The 21,624-nt window shown below is 43.7% G+C and overlaps 1 protein-coding gene across 8 annotated transcripts in view; it reads right to left on the bottom strand.

The window, feature by feature from the left end:
- The window catches only part of ulk4 (unc-51 like kinase 4), a 702,256-nt gene that overhangs the window by 616,057 nt on the left and 64,575 nt on the right, over nt 1–21,624 (bottom strand). For all 8 annotated transcript variants that reach the window (XM_072283788.1, XM_072283790.1, XM_072283793.1 and 5 more), the window contains one exon: nt 16,024–16,148. In XM_072283788.1, the coding sequence (XP_072139889.1) occupies nt 16,024–16,148 (125 nt within the window). The remainder of the gene's footprint in view (nt 1–16,023; nt 16,149–21,624) is intronic.

The following is a 21,624-nucleotide window of genomic DNA, read 5'->3' as shown; positions in this document are numbered from 1 at the left end:
TAAAGTCAATTCAATTCAAACTCTGTCTCCTATCACTAAGCAAATTTTGTACCTCATCTGTAAACTTGCCCTTCCTAACCCCTTATACCAGTCTTCCAAGTGGGACCTTGTCAAAATAAAACAAATCCACTAGTATAGAATCAGCATCAGGTTTATTATCACTGAAATAAATTTAATAGCTTTATAGGAGCAGTACAGTGCAAAGACAAAAACAAACTATAACTTACAAAATAAACAGTGCAAAAAATGAGGTAGTTTTCATGGACAGTTTAGAAATGGAATTGAATTGGCTTTATTAATTACGTCCTCCATATACATGAGGAGTAAAAATCTTTACGTCACGTCTCCGTCGAAATCATAGTAACTTATAATAAATAGTATGTACAATAGGACAGTCAATATAACATAGAAATACAATTGTTTCAACATGAATTAATCAGCCTGATAGCCTGGTGGAAGAAGCTGTCCCGGAGCCTGTTGGTCCTGGCTTTTATGCTGCAGTACCGTTTCCCGGATGGTAGCAGCTGGAACAGTTTGTGGTTGGGGTGACTCGGGACCCCAATGATCCTATGGGTCCTTTTTACACACCTGTCTTTGTAAATGTTCTGAATCATGGGAAGTTCACATCTACAGATGTGCTGGGCTGTCCACACCACTCTCTGCAGAGTCCTGCGATTGAGTGAAGTACAGTTCCCATACCAGGCAGTGATGCAGCCAGTCAGGATGCTCTCAATTGTGCCCTTGTAGAAAGTCCTTAGGATTTGGGGGCCCTTACCAAACTTCTTCAACTGCCTGAGGTGAAAGCAGAGCTGTTGTGCTTTTTTCACCACATGGCCGGTATGTACAGACCACACATGATCTTCGGTGATGTGTATGCTGATGTCAATAGGGTTTAGCCTGTCTCCATTCCTCCCGTAGTCCACAACCAACTCCTTTGTTTTCTTGACACGACTGTGTCAGGGTAATGACTTCTTTGTAGGCTGCCTCATTATTATTTGAGATTTGGCCAATCAGCAAATTGTCAGCAAATTTAATTAGCAGATTGGAGCTGTGGGTGGCGACACAGTCATGGGTATACAAAGAGTAAAGAAGGGGGCTTAGGACACAGCCCTGAGGGGCAGCTGTGTTGAGGGTCAGAGGGGCAGAGATGAGGAAGCCCATTCTCACTACCTGCCGGTGATCTGACAGGAAGTCCAGGATCCAGCTACACAAGGCAAGGTGAAGGCCAAGGTCTCTGGGCTTCTTGTCGAGGCTGGAGGGAATTATCGTGTTGAATGCTATACAGCATTCTCACACAAGGCATCCTTCTTCTCCAGATGTGCAAGGACAGTGTGTAGAACTATGGCTATTGCATTATCTGTTGTGTCGGTAGGCGAATTGTAGGAGATCCAGTGTGGGTGGTAGCATGCTGCAGTTGTAGTCTTTGACCAGCCTCTCAAAGCATTTGCTTTTTATTGAGGTGAGTGCGACAGGATGCCAGGCCAGTCATTCAGACATGTACCTTTTTAGGTATAAGAAGAATGGTAGATGTTTTGAAGCAGGAAGGCACTCTACACTGCGAGAAGGAGAGATTAAAAATATCTGTAAACACACCTGCAGTTGTGCTGCACACACTCTGAGTACCCGCCCTGGGATGCCGTCTGGTCGAACAGCCTTGCAACTGTCCACTCGTCAGAAACACTTCAGCCTCAGACCAAGCTGCAGGCCACATCAGTGGCTCTCCTCAGGGACTCGGTGTTGGCAATGTCAAACCGAGCATTAAAAAAAGATTTAGTTCAACTGAGAGACAGGCATCGACGTTTGAAGTCTGCGATGTTGTGCAGACCTTGCCATAAGCTGCATGTGCTGTTGGTGGAGCTCTGATGAAGCTGTCACTGACTTCTTGAGTGGGTGTTTGCATGCTCCTGTATTTCTTCCCCAGTGGTAAGGCTCTTTAATGATGGATGCCGAGTTCTTGAGGCACAGCCAGAAGTTCTCCAGTGATGGAGCTGGCTGAGTTTACAAAACTCTGCAGCCTCTTGCAATGAACTGCCATACCAGCCTGCAATGCAACCTGTCAGAACGCTCTCCACCATACATCGACTGAAATTTACAAGCATCTTTGGTGACATACCACATCTCCTCAGAGCAGCCAGCACATCTTCTTTATGGTTGTCTCAATTGTTGAGCCTGGGACAGATCCTCAGAGAATTTGACATCCAGGAAAATACAACTACTCACTCTTTCCACCGTTGACCCCTCAATGAGGACCGGTGTCTGTTCTTTTGACGTCCCTTCCTGAAGTCCACAACCAACTCCTTGGTTTTGCTGACATTGAATACAAAGTTGTTGTTGCAACACAATTTAACAAGTTGATCTCTCACTTCTATATGCCTCCTCATAGCCATCTGGGATTTTACCAACAATGGGGTGCCATCTGCCAATTAATTGATGACATTCATGCTGTGCCTAGCCACACAGTAATGTGTGTAGAGAGAGTAGAGCAGTGGGATAAACATGTACCCTTGAGGTGTATCCGTGTTGGACATGGTGAAGAGTCATCATTGATCTATACTGAGTGTAGGCTCCCGATGAGGAAGTCGATCATCCAGTTGCACAGTCACAAGATTTGGAGATTAGTGATTAATACTTAGAATCATAGAGCACTACAGCACGGAAACAGGCCCTTCAGCCCATCTAGACCATGCCAGATTGTTAATTTGCCTAATCCCTTTAACTACACCTGGAGCATAGCCCTCCATAGCCTCACCATTCATCCATTTATCCAAATCTCTCTTCAATGTTGCCATCAGACCCGCATCCACAACTTGTGCTGGCAGCTTATTCCACACTCACACACCATCTGAGTCAAGAAATTCCCCCTTCAATATATTTTAACTTTCACATTCAAACTATGGGCTCTAGTTCTAGATTCACCCAACCTCAGTTGAAAAGCTTGTTTATATTTACATCTGGTAGTCTCCTAAGTAAGTGTATTCCGCATTCTGCAGTACCCTGCCATTCACAGTGCAAGGCCCGCCTTGGCTTGTCCTCCTAAAGTGCAACACTTTCACACGTCTGCTTTAAATTCCATCTGCCATTCTTCAGCTTATTTTTCCAAGTGGTCCAGATCCCACTGCAAGCTTTGATAGCCTTCCCTGCTGACCACTAGATCCTCAATCTTTGTGTAATCCACAAATTTGTTGAACCAATTCACCACATTAACATTCAAATCATTAATATAAATGACAAAAAGCAATGGATCCAGCACTGATACCTGCAGCACACCACCAGTCACAGGCCTCCAATCAGAGAGACAACTATCTATGACCACACTCTGGCTTTGGCCAATGTGACATCCAATTTGAAAGAAGAGACAGTAAGAGATTTGAGAGAAGGAGGGGGATTTCCGATATCCCCTTCCCCCTCCCACTTTCAAATCTCTTACTTTCTCTTCTTTCAGTTAGTCTTGACGAAGGGTCTCGGCCCGAAACGTCGACTGTACCTCTTCCTAGAGATGCCGCCTGGCCTGCTGCATTCACCAGCATGTTATGTGTGTTGCTTGAAATTCCAGCATCTGCAGATTTCCTCGTGTTTGCGTGACATCCAGTTTACTACCTTATCTTGAATGCCAAACAACTGAACTTTCAGGACCACACTCCCACAAGGGACTTTGTCAAAGGCACCGCTGAAAGTCCATGTAGACAACATCCACTGTCTTGACTTCCCACAAACGAGAAAATCTGCAGATGCTGGAAATCTAACCCTTTTTCTACTTTCCATAGGGATCACTCCCGACTCAACTCCCTTGTCCATTCGTTCCTGTCCACTGATCTCTCTCCTGGCACTTATCTTTGAACACAGAACAAGTGCTACACCTGCCTCTACACCTCCTCCCATTCAGGGCCTCTCCTTCCATTCAGGGCCCCAAACAGTTCTTCCAGGTGAGGCAACACTTCACCTGTGAGTCTGTTAGGGTGATCAACTGTATCTGGTGCTCTGGTGTGGCCTCCTGTATATTGGTGAGACCCAACGTAGACTGGGAGACCACTTCACCAAGCACCTGCACTCTGTCAGCCAGAGAAAGCCGGATTTCCCAGTGGCCACATTTTAATTTCACTTCTCATTCCCATTCTGATATGTCTATCCATGGCCTCCTCTACTGTCGTGATGAGGCCATACTCTGCTTGGAAGAGCAACACGTTATATTCCGTCTGGGTAGCCTCCAGCTTGATGGTATGAACATCAATTTCTCGAACTTCTGGTAAAGCCCCCCTACCTCCTCCACCACTCTCCTTTCCCTTTTCCCTCTATCATCTTATCACCTTGCCTGCCCATCAGCTCCCTCTGGGGTACCGCACCCTTTTCTTTCTTCCATGGACTTCTGTCCTCTCCTACAAGACTCCCTCCCCCTTCTCCAGCCCTGTATCTCTTTCACCAATCAACTTCCCAGCTCTTTACCTCACCCCTCCCGATTTCACCTATCACCTTGTATTTCTCCCTTCCCTCCCTCCACCATTTAAATCTACTCATCTTTTTCCCTCCAGTCCAACTGAAGGGTCTCAGCCCAAAACATTGACTGTACTCTTTTCCATTGGTGCTGCCTGGCTTGCTAAGTTCCTCCAACATTTTGTGTATGCTGCATTAATTTCATCAACTTTCCTAGCAACATCATCAAAAAATTCTATAAGATTGGTCAAACACAATATAGCACACACACAGCCATGTTGACTATCCTAATCAGAGCCTGCCTATTCAATCTGTTTTGAGTACTCTGATTTGATGTTTAATATTCTGTGTGTAATTAACTCGTTTTTTGCTGTTTGCATGATTTATTCTTACTTTTGAGGGCTGGGTGTTTGATGTTTACTTTAAACAGTTTCCATAGTGTTTCTTTGTTTCGTGGCTGCCTGCAGAAAGATGAATATGTCGGGGTTGTATACCAAATACATTCTTTGATAATAAATATAATTTGAATCTTTGAAATATCCTGTCCTTTAGAACACAATGGAACAGTCCTACAGCATCTCAACTGTGTCTAAGAATGGTTTAAATACCTAGCCAGATCCCCTGAAGTTTCTTCACTAGCCTCCCACAAGATCTGAGGGGACACCTTATCATCCCAGGGACGTATCCACCCTAACTTGCCTTGAGACAGCAAGTAACCTTCTTCTGGAATCTGGATATATCCCATAACGTCACTATTTTGCCTCAGTTCTGTAGACTGTGTCCATCTCTTAAGTGAATATACAGTTGAAGTCAGAAGTTTACATACAGCTTGGCCAAATACATTTAAACTCAGTTTTTCACAATTCCTGACATTTAATCCTAGAAAACATTCCCTGTCTTAGCTCAGTTAGGATCACTACTTTATTTTACGAATGTGAAATGTCAGAATAATAGTAGAGAAAATGATTTATTTCAGCTTTTATTTCTTTCATCATTTGTTAGTGCTATTGGGGAGGCTTTAAACTAGATTTGCAGGGGGATGGGAACCAGAGTGCCAGAGCTGACAGTGTGGCTGGGGTGAAAATAAATGATGTTGAAAGTTTAAGCAAATCCACTGATAGAAAGGTTGTGAGTGGTGGCAAAAATCTTCTGAGGTGTATATATTTCAATGCTAGGAGTATTGCAGGGAAGGCGGATGAGTTGAGGGCGTGGATTGACACATGGAATTATGAAGTTATAGCAATTAGTGAAACTTGGCTGCAGGAGGGGCAGGACTGGCAGCTTAATATTCCGGGGTTCCAATGTTTCAGATGTGATCGAGGCAGGGGAATGAAAGGTGGGGGAGTAGCATTGCTTGTTAGGGAAAATATTACAGCAGTGCTCAGGCAGGACAGATTAGAGGGCTTGTCTACTGAGTCCTTATGGGTGGAGCTGAGAAACAGGAAGGGTATGGCCACATTAGTGGGATTGTATTACAGACCACCCAATAGTCAACGAGACTTGGAAGAGCAAATCTGCAGAGAGATAGCGGGCAACTGCAGGAAACATAAAGTTGTGGTGGTAGGGGATTTTAATTTTCCATACATTGATTGGGACTCCCATACTGTTAGGGGTCTAGATGGTTTAGAGTTTGTAAAATGTGTTCAGGAAAGTTTTCTAAATCAATATATAGAGGGACTAACTAGAGGGGATGCAATATTGGATCTCCTGTTAGGAAACGAATTAGGGCAAGTGACAGAAGTCTGTGTAGGGGAGCACTTTGGTTCCAGTGATCATAACACCATTAGTTTCAATTTGATCATGGACAAGGATAGATCTGGTCCTAGGGTTGAGGTTCTGAACTGGAAGAAGGCCAAATTTGAAGAAATGAGAAAGGATCTAAAAAGCGTGGATTGGGACAGGTTGTTCTCTGGCAAAGATGTGTTTGGTAGGTGGGAAGCCTTCAAAGGGGAAATTTTGAGAGTGCAGAGTTTGTATGTTCCTGTCAGGATTAAAGGCAAATTGAATAGGAATAAGGAACCTTGGTTCTCAAGGGATATTGCAACTCTGATAAAGAAGAAGAGGGAGTTGTAGGACATGTAAAGGTAAATCAGGTGCTTGAGGAGTATAAGAAGTGCAAGAAAATACTTAAGAAAGAAATCAGGAGGGCTAAAAGAAGACATGAGGTTGCTTTGGCAGTCAAAGTGAAGGATAATCCAAAGAGCTTTTACGAGTATATTAAGAGCAAAAGGATTGTAAGGGATAAAATTGGTCCTCCTGAAGATCGGAGTGGTCGGCTATGTGCGGAACCAAAGGAAATGGGGGAGATCTTAAATAGGTTTTTTGCGTCTGTATTTACTAAGGAAACTGGCATAAAGTCTATGGAATTGAGGGAATCAAGTAGTGAGATCATGGAAACTGTACAGATTGAAAAGGAGGATGTCCTTGCTGTCTTGAGGAAAATTAAAGTGGATAAATCCCCGGGACCTGACAGAGTGTTCCCTCGGACCTTAAAGGAGACTAGTGTTGAAATTGCGGGGGCCCTGGCTGAAATATTTAAAATGTCGCTGTCTATGGGTGAAGTGCCGGAGGATTGGAGAGTGGTTCATGTTGTTCCGTTGTTTAAAAAAGGATCGAAAAGTAATCCAGGAAATTATAGGCCGGTACGTTTAACGTCGGTAGTAGGTAAGTTATTGGAGGGAGTACTAAGAGACAGAATCTACAAGCATTTGGATAGACAGGGACTTATTAGGGACAGTCAACATGGCTTTGTGCGTGGTAGGTCATGTTTGACCAATCTATTGGAGTTTTTCGAGGAGGTTACCAGGAAAGTGGATGAAGGGAAGGCAGTGGATATTGTCTACCTGGACTTCAGTAAGGCCTTTGACAAGGTCCCGCATGGGAGGTTAGTTAGGAAAATTCAGTCGCTAGGTATACATGGAGAGGTGGTAAATTGGATTAGACATTGGCTCGATGGAAGAAGCCAGAGAGTGGTGGTAGAGAATTGCTTCTCTGAGTGGAGACCTGTGACTAGTGGTGTGCCACAGGGATCAATGCTGGGTCCATTGTTATTTGTCATCTATATCAATGATCTGGATGATAATGTGGTAAATTGGATTCAAGTTTGCTGATGATACAAAGATTGGAGGTGTAGTAGACAGTGAGGAAGGTTTTCAGAGCTTGCAGAGGGACTTGGACCAGCTGGAAAAATGGGCTGAAAAATGGCAGATGGAGCTTAATACTGACAAGTGTGAGGTATTGCATGTTGGACGGACAAACCAACATAGAACATACAGGGTTAATGGTAAGGCACTGAGGAGTGCAGTGGAACAGAGGGATCTGGGAATACAGATACAAAATTCCCTAAAAGTGTCGTCACAGGTAGATAGGGTCGTAAAGAGAGCTTTTGGTACATTAACCTTTATTAATCAAAGTATCGAGTATAAGAGCTAGAATGTTATGATGAGGTTGTATAAGGCATTGGTGAGGCCGAATCTGGAGTATTGTGTTCAGTTTTGGTCACCAAATGACAAGAAGGATATAAATAAGGTTGAAAGAGTACAGAGAAGGTTTACAAGGATGTTGCCAGGACTTGAGAAACTCAGTTACAGAGAAAGGTTGAATAGGTTAGGACTTTATTCCCTGGAGCGTAGAAGAATAAGGGGAGATCTCATAGAGGTATATAAAATTATGATGGGTATAGATAGAGTAAATGCAAGCAGGCTTTTTCCACTGAGGCAAGGGGAGAAAAAAACCAGAGGACATGGGTTAAGGGTGAGGGGGGAAAAGTTTAAAGGGAACATTAGGGGGGGGGCTTCTTCACACAGAGAGTGGTGGGAGTATGGAATGAGCTGCCAGAAGAGGTGGTAAATGCGGGTTCTTTTTTAACATTTAAGAATAAATTGGACAGATACATGGATGGGAGGTGTATGGAGGGATATGGTCCGTGTGCAGGTCAGTGGGACTAGGCAGAAAATGCTTCGGCACAGCCAAGAAGGGCCAAAAGGCCTGTTTCTGTGCTGTAGTTTCTATGGTTCTATCACTTTCCCAGTGGGTTAGTAGTTTACATACATTTTGTTAGTCTTTGGTAACATTGCCTTTAAATTGTTTAACTTGGGTCAAATGTTTTGGGTAACCTTCCAGAAACTTCTCACAATAAGTTGCTGGAATTTTGTTCCATTCCTCCAGACAGAACTGGTGTAACTGAGTCAGGTTTGTAGGCCTCCTTGCTTGCACACACTTTTTCAGTTCTGCCCACAATTTTTCTATCAGATTGAGGTCAGGGTTTTGTGATGGCCACTCCAATACCTTGACCTTGCTGTCCTTAAGCAATTTTGCCACAACTTTGGAGGTATGCCTGGGGTCATTGTCCATTTGGAAGACCCACTTGCAACTGAGCTTCAACCTCCTGGCTGATGTCTTGAGAAGTTGCTTCAATATATCCACATAATTTTCCTTCCTCATGATGCCATATATTTTTGTGAAGTCCCTCCTGCAGCAAAGCACCCCGACAACATGATGCTGTCACCCCCATTCTTCACAGCTGGGATGGTGTTCTTCAGCTTGCAAGCCTCATCCTTTTTCCTCCAAACATAACGATGGTCATTATGGCCAAACAGTTCAATTTTTGCTTCATCAGACCAGAGGATATTTCTCCAAAAAGTAAGATCTTTGTCCCCATGTGCACTTGCAAACTGTAGTCTGGCTTTTTTATGACGGTTTTGGAGCAGTGGCTTCTTCCTTGCTGAGCAGCCTTTCAGGTTATGTCGATATAGGGCTTGTTTTACTGTGGATACAGACACTCGTCTACCTGTTTCCTCCAGCATCTTCACAAGGTCCTTTGCTGTAGTTCTCAGGTTGATTTGCACTTTTTGCACCAAAGTACGTTCATCTCCAGGAGATAGAATGCGTCTCCTTCCTGAGCGGTATGACGGCTGTGCGGTCCCATGATGTTCATACATGCGTACTATTGTTTATACAGATAAACGAGGTACCTTCCGGCATTTGGAAATTGCTCCCAAGGATGAACCAGACTTGACATTACCTTCTGACCTCAATCCGACAGAAAATTTGTGGGCAGAACTGAAAAAGCATATGCGAGCAAGGAGGCCTACAAACCTGACTCAGTTACACCAGTTCTGTCTGGAGGAATAGAACAAAATTCCAGCAACTTACTGTGAGAAGCTTCTGGAAGGCTACCCAAAACATTTGACCCAAGTTAAACAATTTAAAGGCAATGCTACCAAATACTATCAAAGTGTATTTAAACTTTTGACCCACTGGGAAAATGATGAAAGAAATAAAAGCTGAAATAAATCATTCTCTCTACTATTATTCTGACATTTCACATTCTTAAAATAAAGTAGTGATCCTAACTGACCTAAGACAGGGAATGTTTTCTAGGATTAAATGTCAGGAATTGTGGAAAACTGAGTTTAAATGTATTTGGCTAAGGTGTATGTAAACTTCTGACTTCAACTGTAGGTGCAAAAATATCAGTTTAAGATCTCCCCCATCTCTTTTGGCTCCATCCAGAGATAACTTTGCTGAACTTCAAGAGGACCAATTTTGTCCTGTTATCCTTTTGCTCTTAATACAGGCCCTCGGGAATCTCTTTCACCTTCTCTGCCAGAGAAACTTCATGCTTTCTTTTAGCCCTGCTGATTTCCCTCTTAAGTAGTCTCTTGCATTTCTTATACATCTTAAGAGCTTCATTTGTTCATTTTAACCAGTCTCTCAAACATCTTCATAATGGTAGATCTGAATCCTACTGGGCGATAGTCATTGAGACAGCTCATCCTGCTCTTCTTGGGCACCAATATGATAGATGCACTTTTGAAGCAGGTGGGAACTTCACACCACAGTATTGAGAGGTTGAAGATGTCCTTGTAAACTCCAGTTAGTCTGCCAGGGGTCTTCCACCTCGCAACAGTTCATCCTCTTGAAGGATGTTCTGATGTTAGCCTCTTAAACAGAGATCGCAGGGTCACCAGGTGCTGTGAATATTCTGACTATGTGCCTAATTTCATACAGAAATACCTTCTTTGGTAAGGCAAATCAATATGGTCTCAAAAACACGCACTCATCTCCACAGGTATTGATAAAATTGGATACAGAGGACGTATCGAGAGTATCCTGAGCAGCTGCATTACTGCCTGGTTCGGAAATTGCACCATCTCGATCACAAGACCCTGGACCGGATAGTGAGGTCAGCTGAAGGGATCATCGGGGTCTCTCTTCCCACCATTACAGACATTTATACCACACGCTGCATCCGCAAAGCTAACAGCATTGTGACGGACTCCATGCACCCCTCATACAAACTCTTCTCCCTCCTGCCATCTGGCAAAATGTATCGAAGCATTCGGGCTCTCACGACCAGACTGTGTAACAGTTTCTTCCCCCAAGCCATCAGACTCCTTACTACCCAGAGTCTAGTCTGACACCAACCTACACACACTCAACTGAACACCACTCCACTCCCTTTGCAATTTTTGCTCATTTCTTTTTCGATTCCTGCTCAAACATTGTTTACATTTACAACATTTATTATAATTTGTCCTTTACTGTGCCTATTGTCTTGTTTATTAATTATTGTACTGTCTTGCACTGTTATGTAGTCCTATGTAGGTCTGAAGTCTAATGTAGTTTTGTGTTGTTTCACGTAGTCTAATGTAGTTTTGTGTTGTTTCATGTAGCACCATGGTCCTGGAGGAACGTTGTTTCATTTTTACTGTGTACTATACCAGCAGTTATGGTTGAAATGACAATAAAAGCGACTTGACTTGACAGTTGTGGCATGTTATTCATTTGCAAAGATGAATCCCTGAATATTGTTCAGTCCACCAATTCCAAGTACTCCTGTAAACATTCCTGTGCTTCCCTTGACTATACCTTTGCCACCCTCACCACTAGGTCTGCAGTCTTCAGTCTCTGCCTACATGTTAGGAATAAAAATACAGCTAGGTAATCAGGCTTGCTGAACAGAGCTGTCCGATGACCTGGTGAGCATTCTTGATGGTGGCATAGGAGTGATTAAGTGTGTTAGCTCCTCTGGTTCCATAGGTGATATATGCTGGTGGTAGTTTGTTAGAGACTTCAAGCTGGATTGGTTGAAGTCATCCACAACGATCGGGAAGGTATCAGGGTGTGCTGTCTCATGACGGTTGATAAAAGTGCTAAGCTCCTCCAATGCCAAATCAATTCTTGCCAGGGGTGGAATGTATACTGCAACTAGGATGACGGTGGAGAACTCCTTCGGCAGGTAGAATGGACGACACTTGACTGCCATATACAGGTGTCCCCCGCTTTTCGAGCCTTCGCTTTACAAAACCTCACTGTTACAAAAGACCTACATTGGTTCCCTGTTTTCACTAACAGAAGGTGTTTTCAGTTACGAAAAAAAGCAGCGCGCAAAAAAAAAAACAGCGCGTGCCCCAAGCAGCCGCTCTCCCCTGGACTCGGAACGGCATTCTCACCGGCATTGCTTTAACACATGCCTGTGAGCAGCCGTTAGCAAGATGAGTTATAAGGTACTGAAAAAGCCTAAAAGAGCTCGTAAGGATGTTACACTTAGCGTAAAACTAAACATAATTAAGCGTTTCAATCATGGTGAAACAAGTAAGGACAAAGTGAGTTTGGCTTGTGGAAGCTGACGAAGGTGATGTTGAAGAGGTTTTGGCATCCCATGACCAAGAACTGACAGATGAAGAGCTGATGCAATTGGAAGAGGAAAGGATAACAATCGAAACCGAATTAAGTAGCGAAAGTGAAGTTGTCCAGGAACTGAACGTGAAGCAATTGCATGAGATTTTCACTGCAATGATAAAGTACGACTTTAATTTTGAAAGGGTACGCCGGTTTAGAGCATATTTGCAAGATGGTTTGAGTGCTTACAAAGAACTCTATGCTAGAAAAATGCACGAGGCTCGGCAGTCAAGCAAGCCTTCCACATCAGCCACAGCAGACGACGAACCTTGACCTTTGACATCGAGGCAGGCAGACATAGAAGAAGATGAGCTGGCTGCCCTAATGGAAACAGACGACGATGAGATGACACCCCAGTGTCCCACCACCCCAACCCCCCGGCCCAGACAGATACCGATTCGTGGAGAATGCAGCAGTAGCCGGAGGCACCCACCACATCTTTAAGAAAAAAGCCGAAATAAACATGCTAATCAATTAGGTGCCCCCCGGCACGTAAATATCGGCCCAGATCAGAGGCAACGCAATCGGCAATCGCCTAATTAATTAGCTTGATAATTTCGGCTTTTTTCTTAAAGATGTGCTGTGTGCGTCCCGGTTACTGCTGTACCCCTGCATGCTTCACTGATCAGTATCGGGTCGCTGCCCGGAGGGTGGGGTCACTGCACCACCCAAACTCCGATGACTCAGCCTAATGCACCATCGTCAGTGCGCTCGGTGCTGTCTTCCTAATTCCGGTAAGTGATATTACACTGTACATACATTATTTCTACTTTATATCGGCTGTGTATTTTTACGTGTTATTTGGTATGATTTGGCAGCTTCATAGCTTAAAGGTTACTGGAGAGCGCTTGTGCCGTGTTTTTGCTGAGAGCGCTTGCATGAGATTTTCGCTACGGAGGACAGTGCAGTAATGATTGTGGAAAAGTATTTCTACTTTACATAGGCTGTGTATTCATCATATCATTCCTGCTTTTACTATATGTTACTGTTATTTTAGGTTTTATGTGTTATTTGGCATGATTTGGTGGGTTATTTTTGGGTCTGCAAACAATCACAAATTTCTCTCATATAAATAAATGGTAATTGCTTCTTCGCTTTACGACATTCCGGCTTACGAACCGTTTCATAGGAACGCTCTACCTTCGGATGGCGGGGGAAACCTGTGTTCCAGTTTAGGAGAACAGAACTGAGACATAATTGCCATTTCTGTACACGACGATGAGTTATCATAAAGCAGATGTTGCCACTTCTGTCTTTAACAGATGCTACTGTCTGCTGGAGGCAAGTTATGCTTCCGTGCAGCAGAGTACATAGTTCCTGATGTCCCTCTGGTACTGCAGTCATGCTCTAAGGTCTTGAATTCTATTTTCCAGAGACTGTCCATTAGCTAGAAGCATGGTTGTGAAGTGGGGAGGGTGCCCAGGGTTCCACCTTTCAGTTTTACCTGGTGCCCTCCCAGGCAGCCATATTTCCTGAGACAATAGAGATGTTCTCTGAGCTTCCAGCTGCTGTACTCAACTTCTGGCATGGTCTGGAGTCCCACAATTCAAAAGATTTGTTTTTTTTTTGAGATTTGAAACAATGCAACTTACTGCAGTGTCTCTGCTGGCTGATTTTAGCTGGAGAAGTTCCAAATGGGAGTATTTGATGATTCCCTTGGGAGCTCCACACACAAAAAATTGTCTGCCCTCTGTTGCCATTTTGGAAATTGTGGCTTACATTATATAATACATTGTATAATTCCTCATTATTACTTCCTAACAGAGTAAGATTCAAATTTATTAACCTGTACATGTAATCTTAAAACTTCCTAATCAATTTAACCTCAATAGGCTGGAAAAAAATCTTGCGACACTCAGACAACACATTGTCAACATGCTTCTTGCCTTCATATCTCTGCATCTTGGAGACTCTGTACTGTCATTGACATGAATCTTCTGTACTCAGACTGTCAATTATAGAAAACTGAAACCAACCAAAAAGGAAGAGCAGGAGCTTAGGAGAGGCAATGGCACCTAACAGCAACTCTTTTGCTTGCATCTTCAGAAACAGCTCTACCTCTATCTTTAATATCTCCATTTTTCCCTTTCAAGGTTCTTTTGAAGACCTGACCTGGAAATACATGCTGCCTTCAGTTCTTTGTGGGAATGGGGCCCACTCTCGGGGTCTCACGACTGGCTGTTATTCAATATGCCAAGGACACAGCCTAGAAGATCAGCTCGTTTTCGGAGTTTCGGGATTTCATGGCTCTGGAGGCAGGCAGACTCGAGGTCGGTGCCTCTGAAGGAAATGAGGCTGTCATGGGAAAGGGAAGATCTCTGTCTGTGTACCCAGAGACCCAAGTTCTTTGGGCACAGAGCTTGGAAAAAGCTACACAATGGACTTATAACATCATAAATCAGCAAGTTGTTTGTTATGTCTCCCCTCTCGCTGTGTCATTCATTCTTTGGGGCACTCCTCTGTTTTCACAGCTGGTTGCAAAGAAAAAAGTGTTTCAGGATGTATATTGTATGCATTTCTCTGACATTAAATGTACCATTAAAATCCTACAATTTAAATACAATATGGGCGTACTTCTTGTTGTAAAGCAAACAGCTTTCAGGAGGAGTTTGCTGAGGCTCAGTAATTGTACTTAAGATTGAGTTGGAGAGGGTACAGAGGAGATTCATCAAGATGTTCCCTGGGAAGGAACATTTCACTTATGAGGAGACAGGATAGGTGGAGTTTGTTTTCCTTGGAATGAAGGCCAATGAGGGGCCGGAAGAAGGTGTACAAAATTCAGGGCATAGACAGGGTAGATTTTTAAAGATTTTTTTTTCATAGTGGAGGCACTTTAGACTACTTAAATTTAGAGGATCTGAGGGTAAAAATCTCCGTGAGGGCATCATAGAGTTTGACAGTGTGGAGGAATGTCCATGCTAACCATCCAGCATCCAGTAACACAAATGCAACATGAATCTCATTGTCTATGAAATTCTCCCCAGTATCCAATTCACCTATCAATTTATATGTCTGTGATACGAAAGAAAATTGGAGCACCCAGAGGAAACCCACACACTCAGGGAACGTGCAAACTCCACACAGAGAGCACCAGAGATCAGGATTGAACCCAGCTCTAAAACTGCACACTGTGCCACCAATTAGTTAGAATCTGATATATACAGCTTGAATTGATGGTGGAACTGGGTATGCTCACAACATTTAAGTCATATCTGGAACACCTGAATCACCAAAGCAATGAAGTGCTGGGAAATGGGATTTGTCTTACTCATTCACATTGAAAAGATTTGCTTCATTTGTCAACTTTACAACAAAACATGAAATGAGGATTGTAGAGGCAGCCCACAAGTATTGCTATGCTCCAAGTGTCAAGGTACCATGCCCACCAACCCAAATCGCATGTCTTTGGAATGTGTGAGGAAAGCAGAGCACCTGGGGGTATCACACTCAGTCACAGGGAGAACGTACAAACTTCATGCACACAGAGGCGAGAATCAAATTCTGATTGGTTTTACAGCTGCCTCAACAGTCTATTTTTGTTCTGCACTCTATTTTCACCAGGCAGTGAAAAATTCAAATCCCTTTCCAGAGACTGAAGCACAATACGAACATACTAACACTCCAATATACCCCTAGCTTGAAAAAAAGATTTTGTCTCTCTCCCTTATTTCTGGCTCATATAATTTTATGTTTCTTTTGTTAATTTCCAATCTCCTTCGATTAAGGAAACACAAGCTCAGCCTATCCAATCTGTTTCCATCAATAAATGGCTTGAGATCATTCCACGTTGATTTACAAGTATTTGAAACTACTTGTATACATTAAAAATGAACCAGCACATTGAGAAAAAAAGAATAATTTGTTTTCTTTTTACAGACACTTCACACAGACAAAAACCCATTATTTTACCTAATTTGTATGATGGCGGTTGATGGTTGCTGTTCTTCTTGATGCTTGATGCTTGCAGATTTTTGCTTCCTCTGCTGAGTTGCAATTCACTAGAGGTGATTGAGGAAGAAACCTCACTGTTACCACTAAAAATAAAATCAGAATCAATATGTGAGACTATTTCTAGAGTTTAAAATAAAGTAAAACTTATTCTGTTATATATTGAAAATCGGCATCTTTATGTGTAACCTTCTGTCATGATCCCTGACTTGAGAGATCAATACTCATAATAAAATCAAAATATCCTCCATTAAAAATAAAATTGAACCAAAATGAACTAACTTGCATTAGCAACGTTTTGTAGTAATGGTTATTTTCAAAGGTCTGCTCCATTTGAAGTGGACAAATGAAAAGAATAACAGAGTGGTGAGTGCATGGAATGGGCTGCCAGCAACAGTGGTGGAAATGGATACGATAGGATCTTTTAAGAGACTTTTGGATAGGTACATGGAGCTTAGAAAAATAGAGGGCTATAGGTAAGCCTAGTAATTTCTAAGGTAGGAACATGTTCGGCACAACTTTGTGGGCCGAAGGGCCTGTATTGTACTGTAGGTTTTCTATGTTTCTACAGAGCAAACACTTGCGATGGCTTTCGATAATTAAACAAAATATTGCAGGAGGGAGGAGAAGATGGCGGCGCGACGCAGTGCGCGCGGCCGTTCCGAATGAATATCGATGTGTAACTAGGGGTGCCGTGCGCAATCCAGATTTGACGGGGACAGCCGTGAGAAGCGCAGAGGAACATCTGGAGTAACTTCTGAAATGCCTGCTTTGCTGCCACTGCTTCTGTGCGATCGAGAATCTCCGGAGACGAAGGCCCCAAATCCTCCGCTTTGCATATCGCCTGTTGCCAAGGCCGGGGTCGAAACGTTCGACAGAGATGGTGCTCGGTGCTAGGTGTCGAAGAGGTGGTCGGAGGCTCGGAGTCAGACTGTGGTCGGATGCTTCCGGGATGCTACATCGGCAAGTTGGTGGCGCTGGAGGTTTACCGTCTGCGTGAGATGATGGGACTTTCAAGAGACTTTGAGACTTTTACAGTGCCATGGTCTGTTCTTATCAAATTATGGTATTGCTTTGCACTGTTGTAACTATATGTTATAATTAAGTGGTTTTTGTTAGTTTTTAGGTCGGTTTGTCATGTGTTTTTGTGATATCATTCTGGAAAAACATTGTTATCATTTCTTAATGCATGCATTACTAAATGACAATAAAAGGGAACTGCGTGTCCTCATAATCATAATAATATGTGTCTTTAACTGAATTTGGAACTGTCCGACAGAAGGAGTTGAAACAAAAAACTCAAAGAACTCGTTAGGAAGAACATAGCAGTCAGGCAGCATTATTGGAAAATGAAACAGGGCTAACATTTTAGGATAAAGACCCCTCATCCTTTCTGATTTCCATCCTCAATTAAGAAGTACCTACAATCCAAATGACTAAGGCTGAAGCATTTGAGTCATGCAACACAAAAGGCAGCTTGTCAGCCATTATATCTGTGCTGATCAAACAGACATCTACACTAACCCCATTTTTACTCTTCCTTTCCTCGCTAATTCTCTTTGCATCCACAGACACTAGGGACAATTTACAGAAGCAAATTAACCTAGCAGCCAGCCCATTTTGGGATGTGGCAGGACATGCAGGGTATAGTGTGCAATTCTGTTCACCACACTATGGGAAGAATGTGGCTCACTGGAGAAAATACAAAGCAGATTCATCAGGGTGTTGACTGGAATGGAGGACCTTTTTGTGGGAAGAGATTGCGTAGGCTGGGCTTCTTTTCCCTTGATCATAGGAGACTAACAATAGAAACATATAAAATAATAAGAGCCAGAGATAGGAGAAACAGTCAAAATCATATTCCCATGGTAGGAGTATGAAAAACCAGAGTGCATAGGTTTAAAGTGAAAGGAATAAGTTTTGCATGGGATTTGAAGATATTGTTTCACACACAAGGTGGCTAATATCTGAAAACTGCTGTCAGAGGAGGTGGCGGCATCAGAAATAATTATTATGTTTTACAGATTCTTGGGCATTTATTTAAGGCAAAGGAGAATATAATCCTAGAGTCACAAGAGTCTGCAGGTGCTAGAAAGTGGAGCAATAAATAAACGGCTGGAAGAACTCAGCACATGACAGCAAAGATATGATCCCATTGCAGGCAAATGTGATTTAGTTTATATGGGTAAAACATCCGCATGGACATTGTGGGCTGATGGCCTGCTTCCCCGCTATTCCACTCTATGATTTCATCCAGAACCCTGTTTCCACCACTGTCAGTGCCAGTTCCTATGACCCTGGACACCTTCAGACTGTTGTGCAACCTCTAGCTCCAGCTCTAGCCTAGACCTTAACTGTCTGCAGCTCTAGGTCAATATTTTACTTGCAGCCGCTGGACCACCAGTCTCCCCTACCCCATCTCCGCTCTGCAACCCCATGTCTCTCAGGCCCCATCATAAGCTCACAGATCCTTGGAGCCTCCATCTTCCTCCCACCTACCTTTCCTGAACACCCCAACCTTCCTCTCCCCTCTGACACCACCAGCTCTCTTTCCCCCATGATGCCAGCTCTGAACCTTGCAATGTCCTCACTATTCCCTCCAAACTACCCATCTCTCAGGCAGAATGTCCTGACATCAGTAAGGGCCTCACCTTTGTCCCCCTAGGCCCACACCTCAGTGAGTTCCACACCCCCCACGATATCAAACTCTTCTTCCATCGCCTCCATCTCTGAGCCCACTTCTTTGGCAAGGGTTCCACACCCCGCACTGATGACCCGTTCTCCCATCTTCAACCCTTCTCCTCTTCTTGGACACCCCACTATGGTTCCCTGCCTGTTCTTGAACTTTTCATCTCGAACTGCCGACGAGACATCAACCGTCTCGACTTCAGCACTCCCTTCTCCTCCTACAACCTTATCCTCTCTGAACACCACTCTCTCTGCACCAATTCCAACTTTACCATCAAACCCACAAAGGGGGTCCTGTTGTCATGGGGCACACCGATTTCTACCTTGCTGAGCCCAGGTGGCAACTCTCAGACATCTCCACATACCTACCCCTCGAGGTGGATCCCACTCCACACCATCAGAACACTGTTTCTGGCACCATCATTGACCTCATCCACTCTGGAGAACTCACTTCCACTGTCACCAAACTCACTGTTCCCTTACAAGAGAATATCTGCAGGTGCGGGAAATCCAAGCAACACACACAAAATGCTGGAGGAACTCAGCAAGCCAGGCAGCATCTATGGAAAAAACAGGTTGAAACGTCAACTGTACTTTTTTCTATGGATGCTGCCTGGCCTGCTGAGTTCCTTCAGTATTTTGTGTGACATAGTTCCCTTACCCGCATTGTTCGCTTCTACCTCCTACCCAAGATCCACAAACCAGAATGTCCGGGTAGAGCTATTGTCTCTGCCTGCTCCTACCCTACTGAACTTGTGCCCTCGTAACTTAATTCCATCCTATTCCCCTTGGTTCAGTCCCTTCCCACCGACATCTGCAACATTTCTCATGACCTTGATCTCCTCACTTACTTTCAGGTCCCTGGCCCTAACCACCTCATCTTCACCATGGATGTTCAGTCCCTATACACTTCTATCCCCCATCATAAAGGCCTCAAAGCTATGTGTGTTGTTCAAAGCTCTCTGCCTTTTTTCTTGACAAAAAAAAGAACCAATCCCCCTCTTCCACCACCCTCCTCCATCTGGCAGAACTGTTCCTCACCATGAACAATTTTTGTTTCAGCTCCCCGCATAGATCCCAGCTACGCCTGACTCTTTGCTGGCTATGCAGAACAATCTATGTTTGAAGCCTTCCCAGTTTATACTCCCCAACTCCTCCGCTATATTGACAACCACAATGACACTGCTCCATGCACCCATGCTCAGCTTGTTAATTTCATCAACTTTGCCTCTAACTTCCGCCCTGCCCTTAAATTCACTTGATCCATCTCTGACGCCTCCCTCACCTTCCTACATTTCTCTGTCTCTCTGGAGACAGACCGTCAACCAACATCTTTTATAAACCTACTGATTCCTACAGTTATTGCGACTATACCTCCCCACTCCTGTAAAAATGCTATTCCCTTGTCTCAGTTTCTTCACATCCGCCACATCTGTTTCCAGGATGCGAGTTCCATTTCAGGACATTAGAGATGCCCTCCTTCTTTAAAGAATGGGGTTTCTCTCCCTCTACTATTGATGCAGCCCTCACCCACATCTCCTCCATTTCCTGTACCTCTGCACTCACTCCATCTTCCTCCACCTGAATAGTCCTTCTTGTCCCTACTTCCACAACTAACACAATATCCTCCACAATTTCTATCATCTCCAATAGGATCCTACCACTAAACATATCTTTACATTCCCTCCTCTGCAATTCTCCGCGATTCTATGAGACCATCAGATATAGGAGCAGAATTTGGCTATTTGATCCATTGAGTTTGTTCAACCATTCAATCATGGCTGCTCCTTTTTTCCCCTCCTCAGCCCCACTCCCCGGCCCTCCCCGTAACCTTTGATGCCATGGCCAATCAAAAACTTATCAATCTCATCTTTAAATACACTCAATGACCTGGCCTCCACGGCTGTTTGTGGTAATAAATTCCACATATTCACTACCCCTGGCAAAAGAAATTTCTCTGCATCTCAGTTTTAAATGGATGCCCCTCTATCCTGAGGCTGGGTCTCCCCTACCATGGGAAACATCCTTTCCACATCTACTCTGTCAAGGCCCTTCAACATTCAAAAGGTTGATCCCCCCTCATCCTTCTAAATTCAAGTGCAGGCCTAGAGTTATCAAACGTTCCTCGTATGGTAACCCTTTCATTCCCAAAATCATCCTTCTGAACATCCTCTGGACTCCCTCCAATGCCAGCACGTCTTTTCATAAATAAGGAGCCCAAAACTTCATAATAGTCAGGGTGAGGCTTCATCAGTGCCTTATAAGGCTTCAGCATCACATCCCTGTTCTTACATTCTGAACCTCTTGAAATGAATGCAAACATTGCATTTGCCTTCCTCACCACTGACGCAACTTGCAAGTTAAATTTTTGGGAGTTCTGCAAAAGGACTCCCAAGTCCCTTTGTATCTCAGATTTTTGGATTTTCTCCCCATTTGGAAAATAGTCTGTTATTTATTTCTTTTACCAAAGTGTATGAGCATGCATTTTCCAACATTGTACTTCATTTGCCACCTTCTTGCCCATTCTCCTAATCTGTCTAAGTCCTTCTGCAGCCTACTTGTTTCCTCAACACTACCTGCCTCTCTACCAATCTTCATATCATCAGAAAAACTTGGCAACAAAGCCATGTATTCCATCATCTATATCATTGGTATACAGCAGAAAAAGAAGTGGTCCCAACACCGATCCCTGAGGAACACATCTACTCACTGGCAGCCAACCAGAAAAGGATCTGTTTATTCCCACTCATTGCCTCCTACCAACCAACTAATGCCCTAACCATACCAGTAACTTTCCTGTAATATCATGGGGTCTTAATTTGGAAAGCAGCCTCATGTGTGGCAAGCAAGATTTTCTCTTAAGGAGACCAACCT

Source organism: Mobula birostris, chromosome 19, assembly GCF_030028105.1.
Source record: "Mobula birostris isolate sMobBir1 chromosome 19, sMobBir1.hap1, whole genome shotgun sequence".
Lineage (NCBI taxonomy): Eukaryota > Metazoa > Chordata > Chondrichthyes > Myliobatiformes > Myliobatidae > Mobula > Mobula birostris.
Note: the sequence above shows the minus strand (reverse complement) of the source record. Positions and strands in the feature narration are given on the sequence as shown.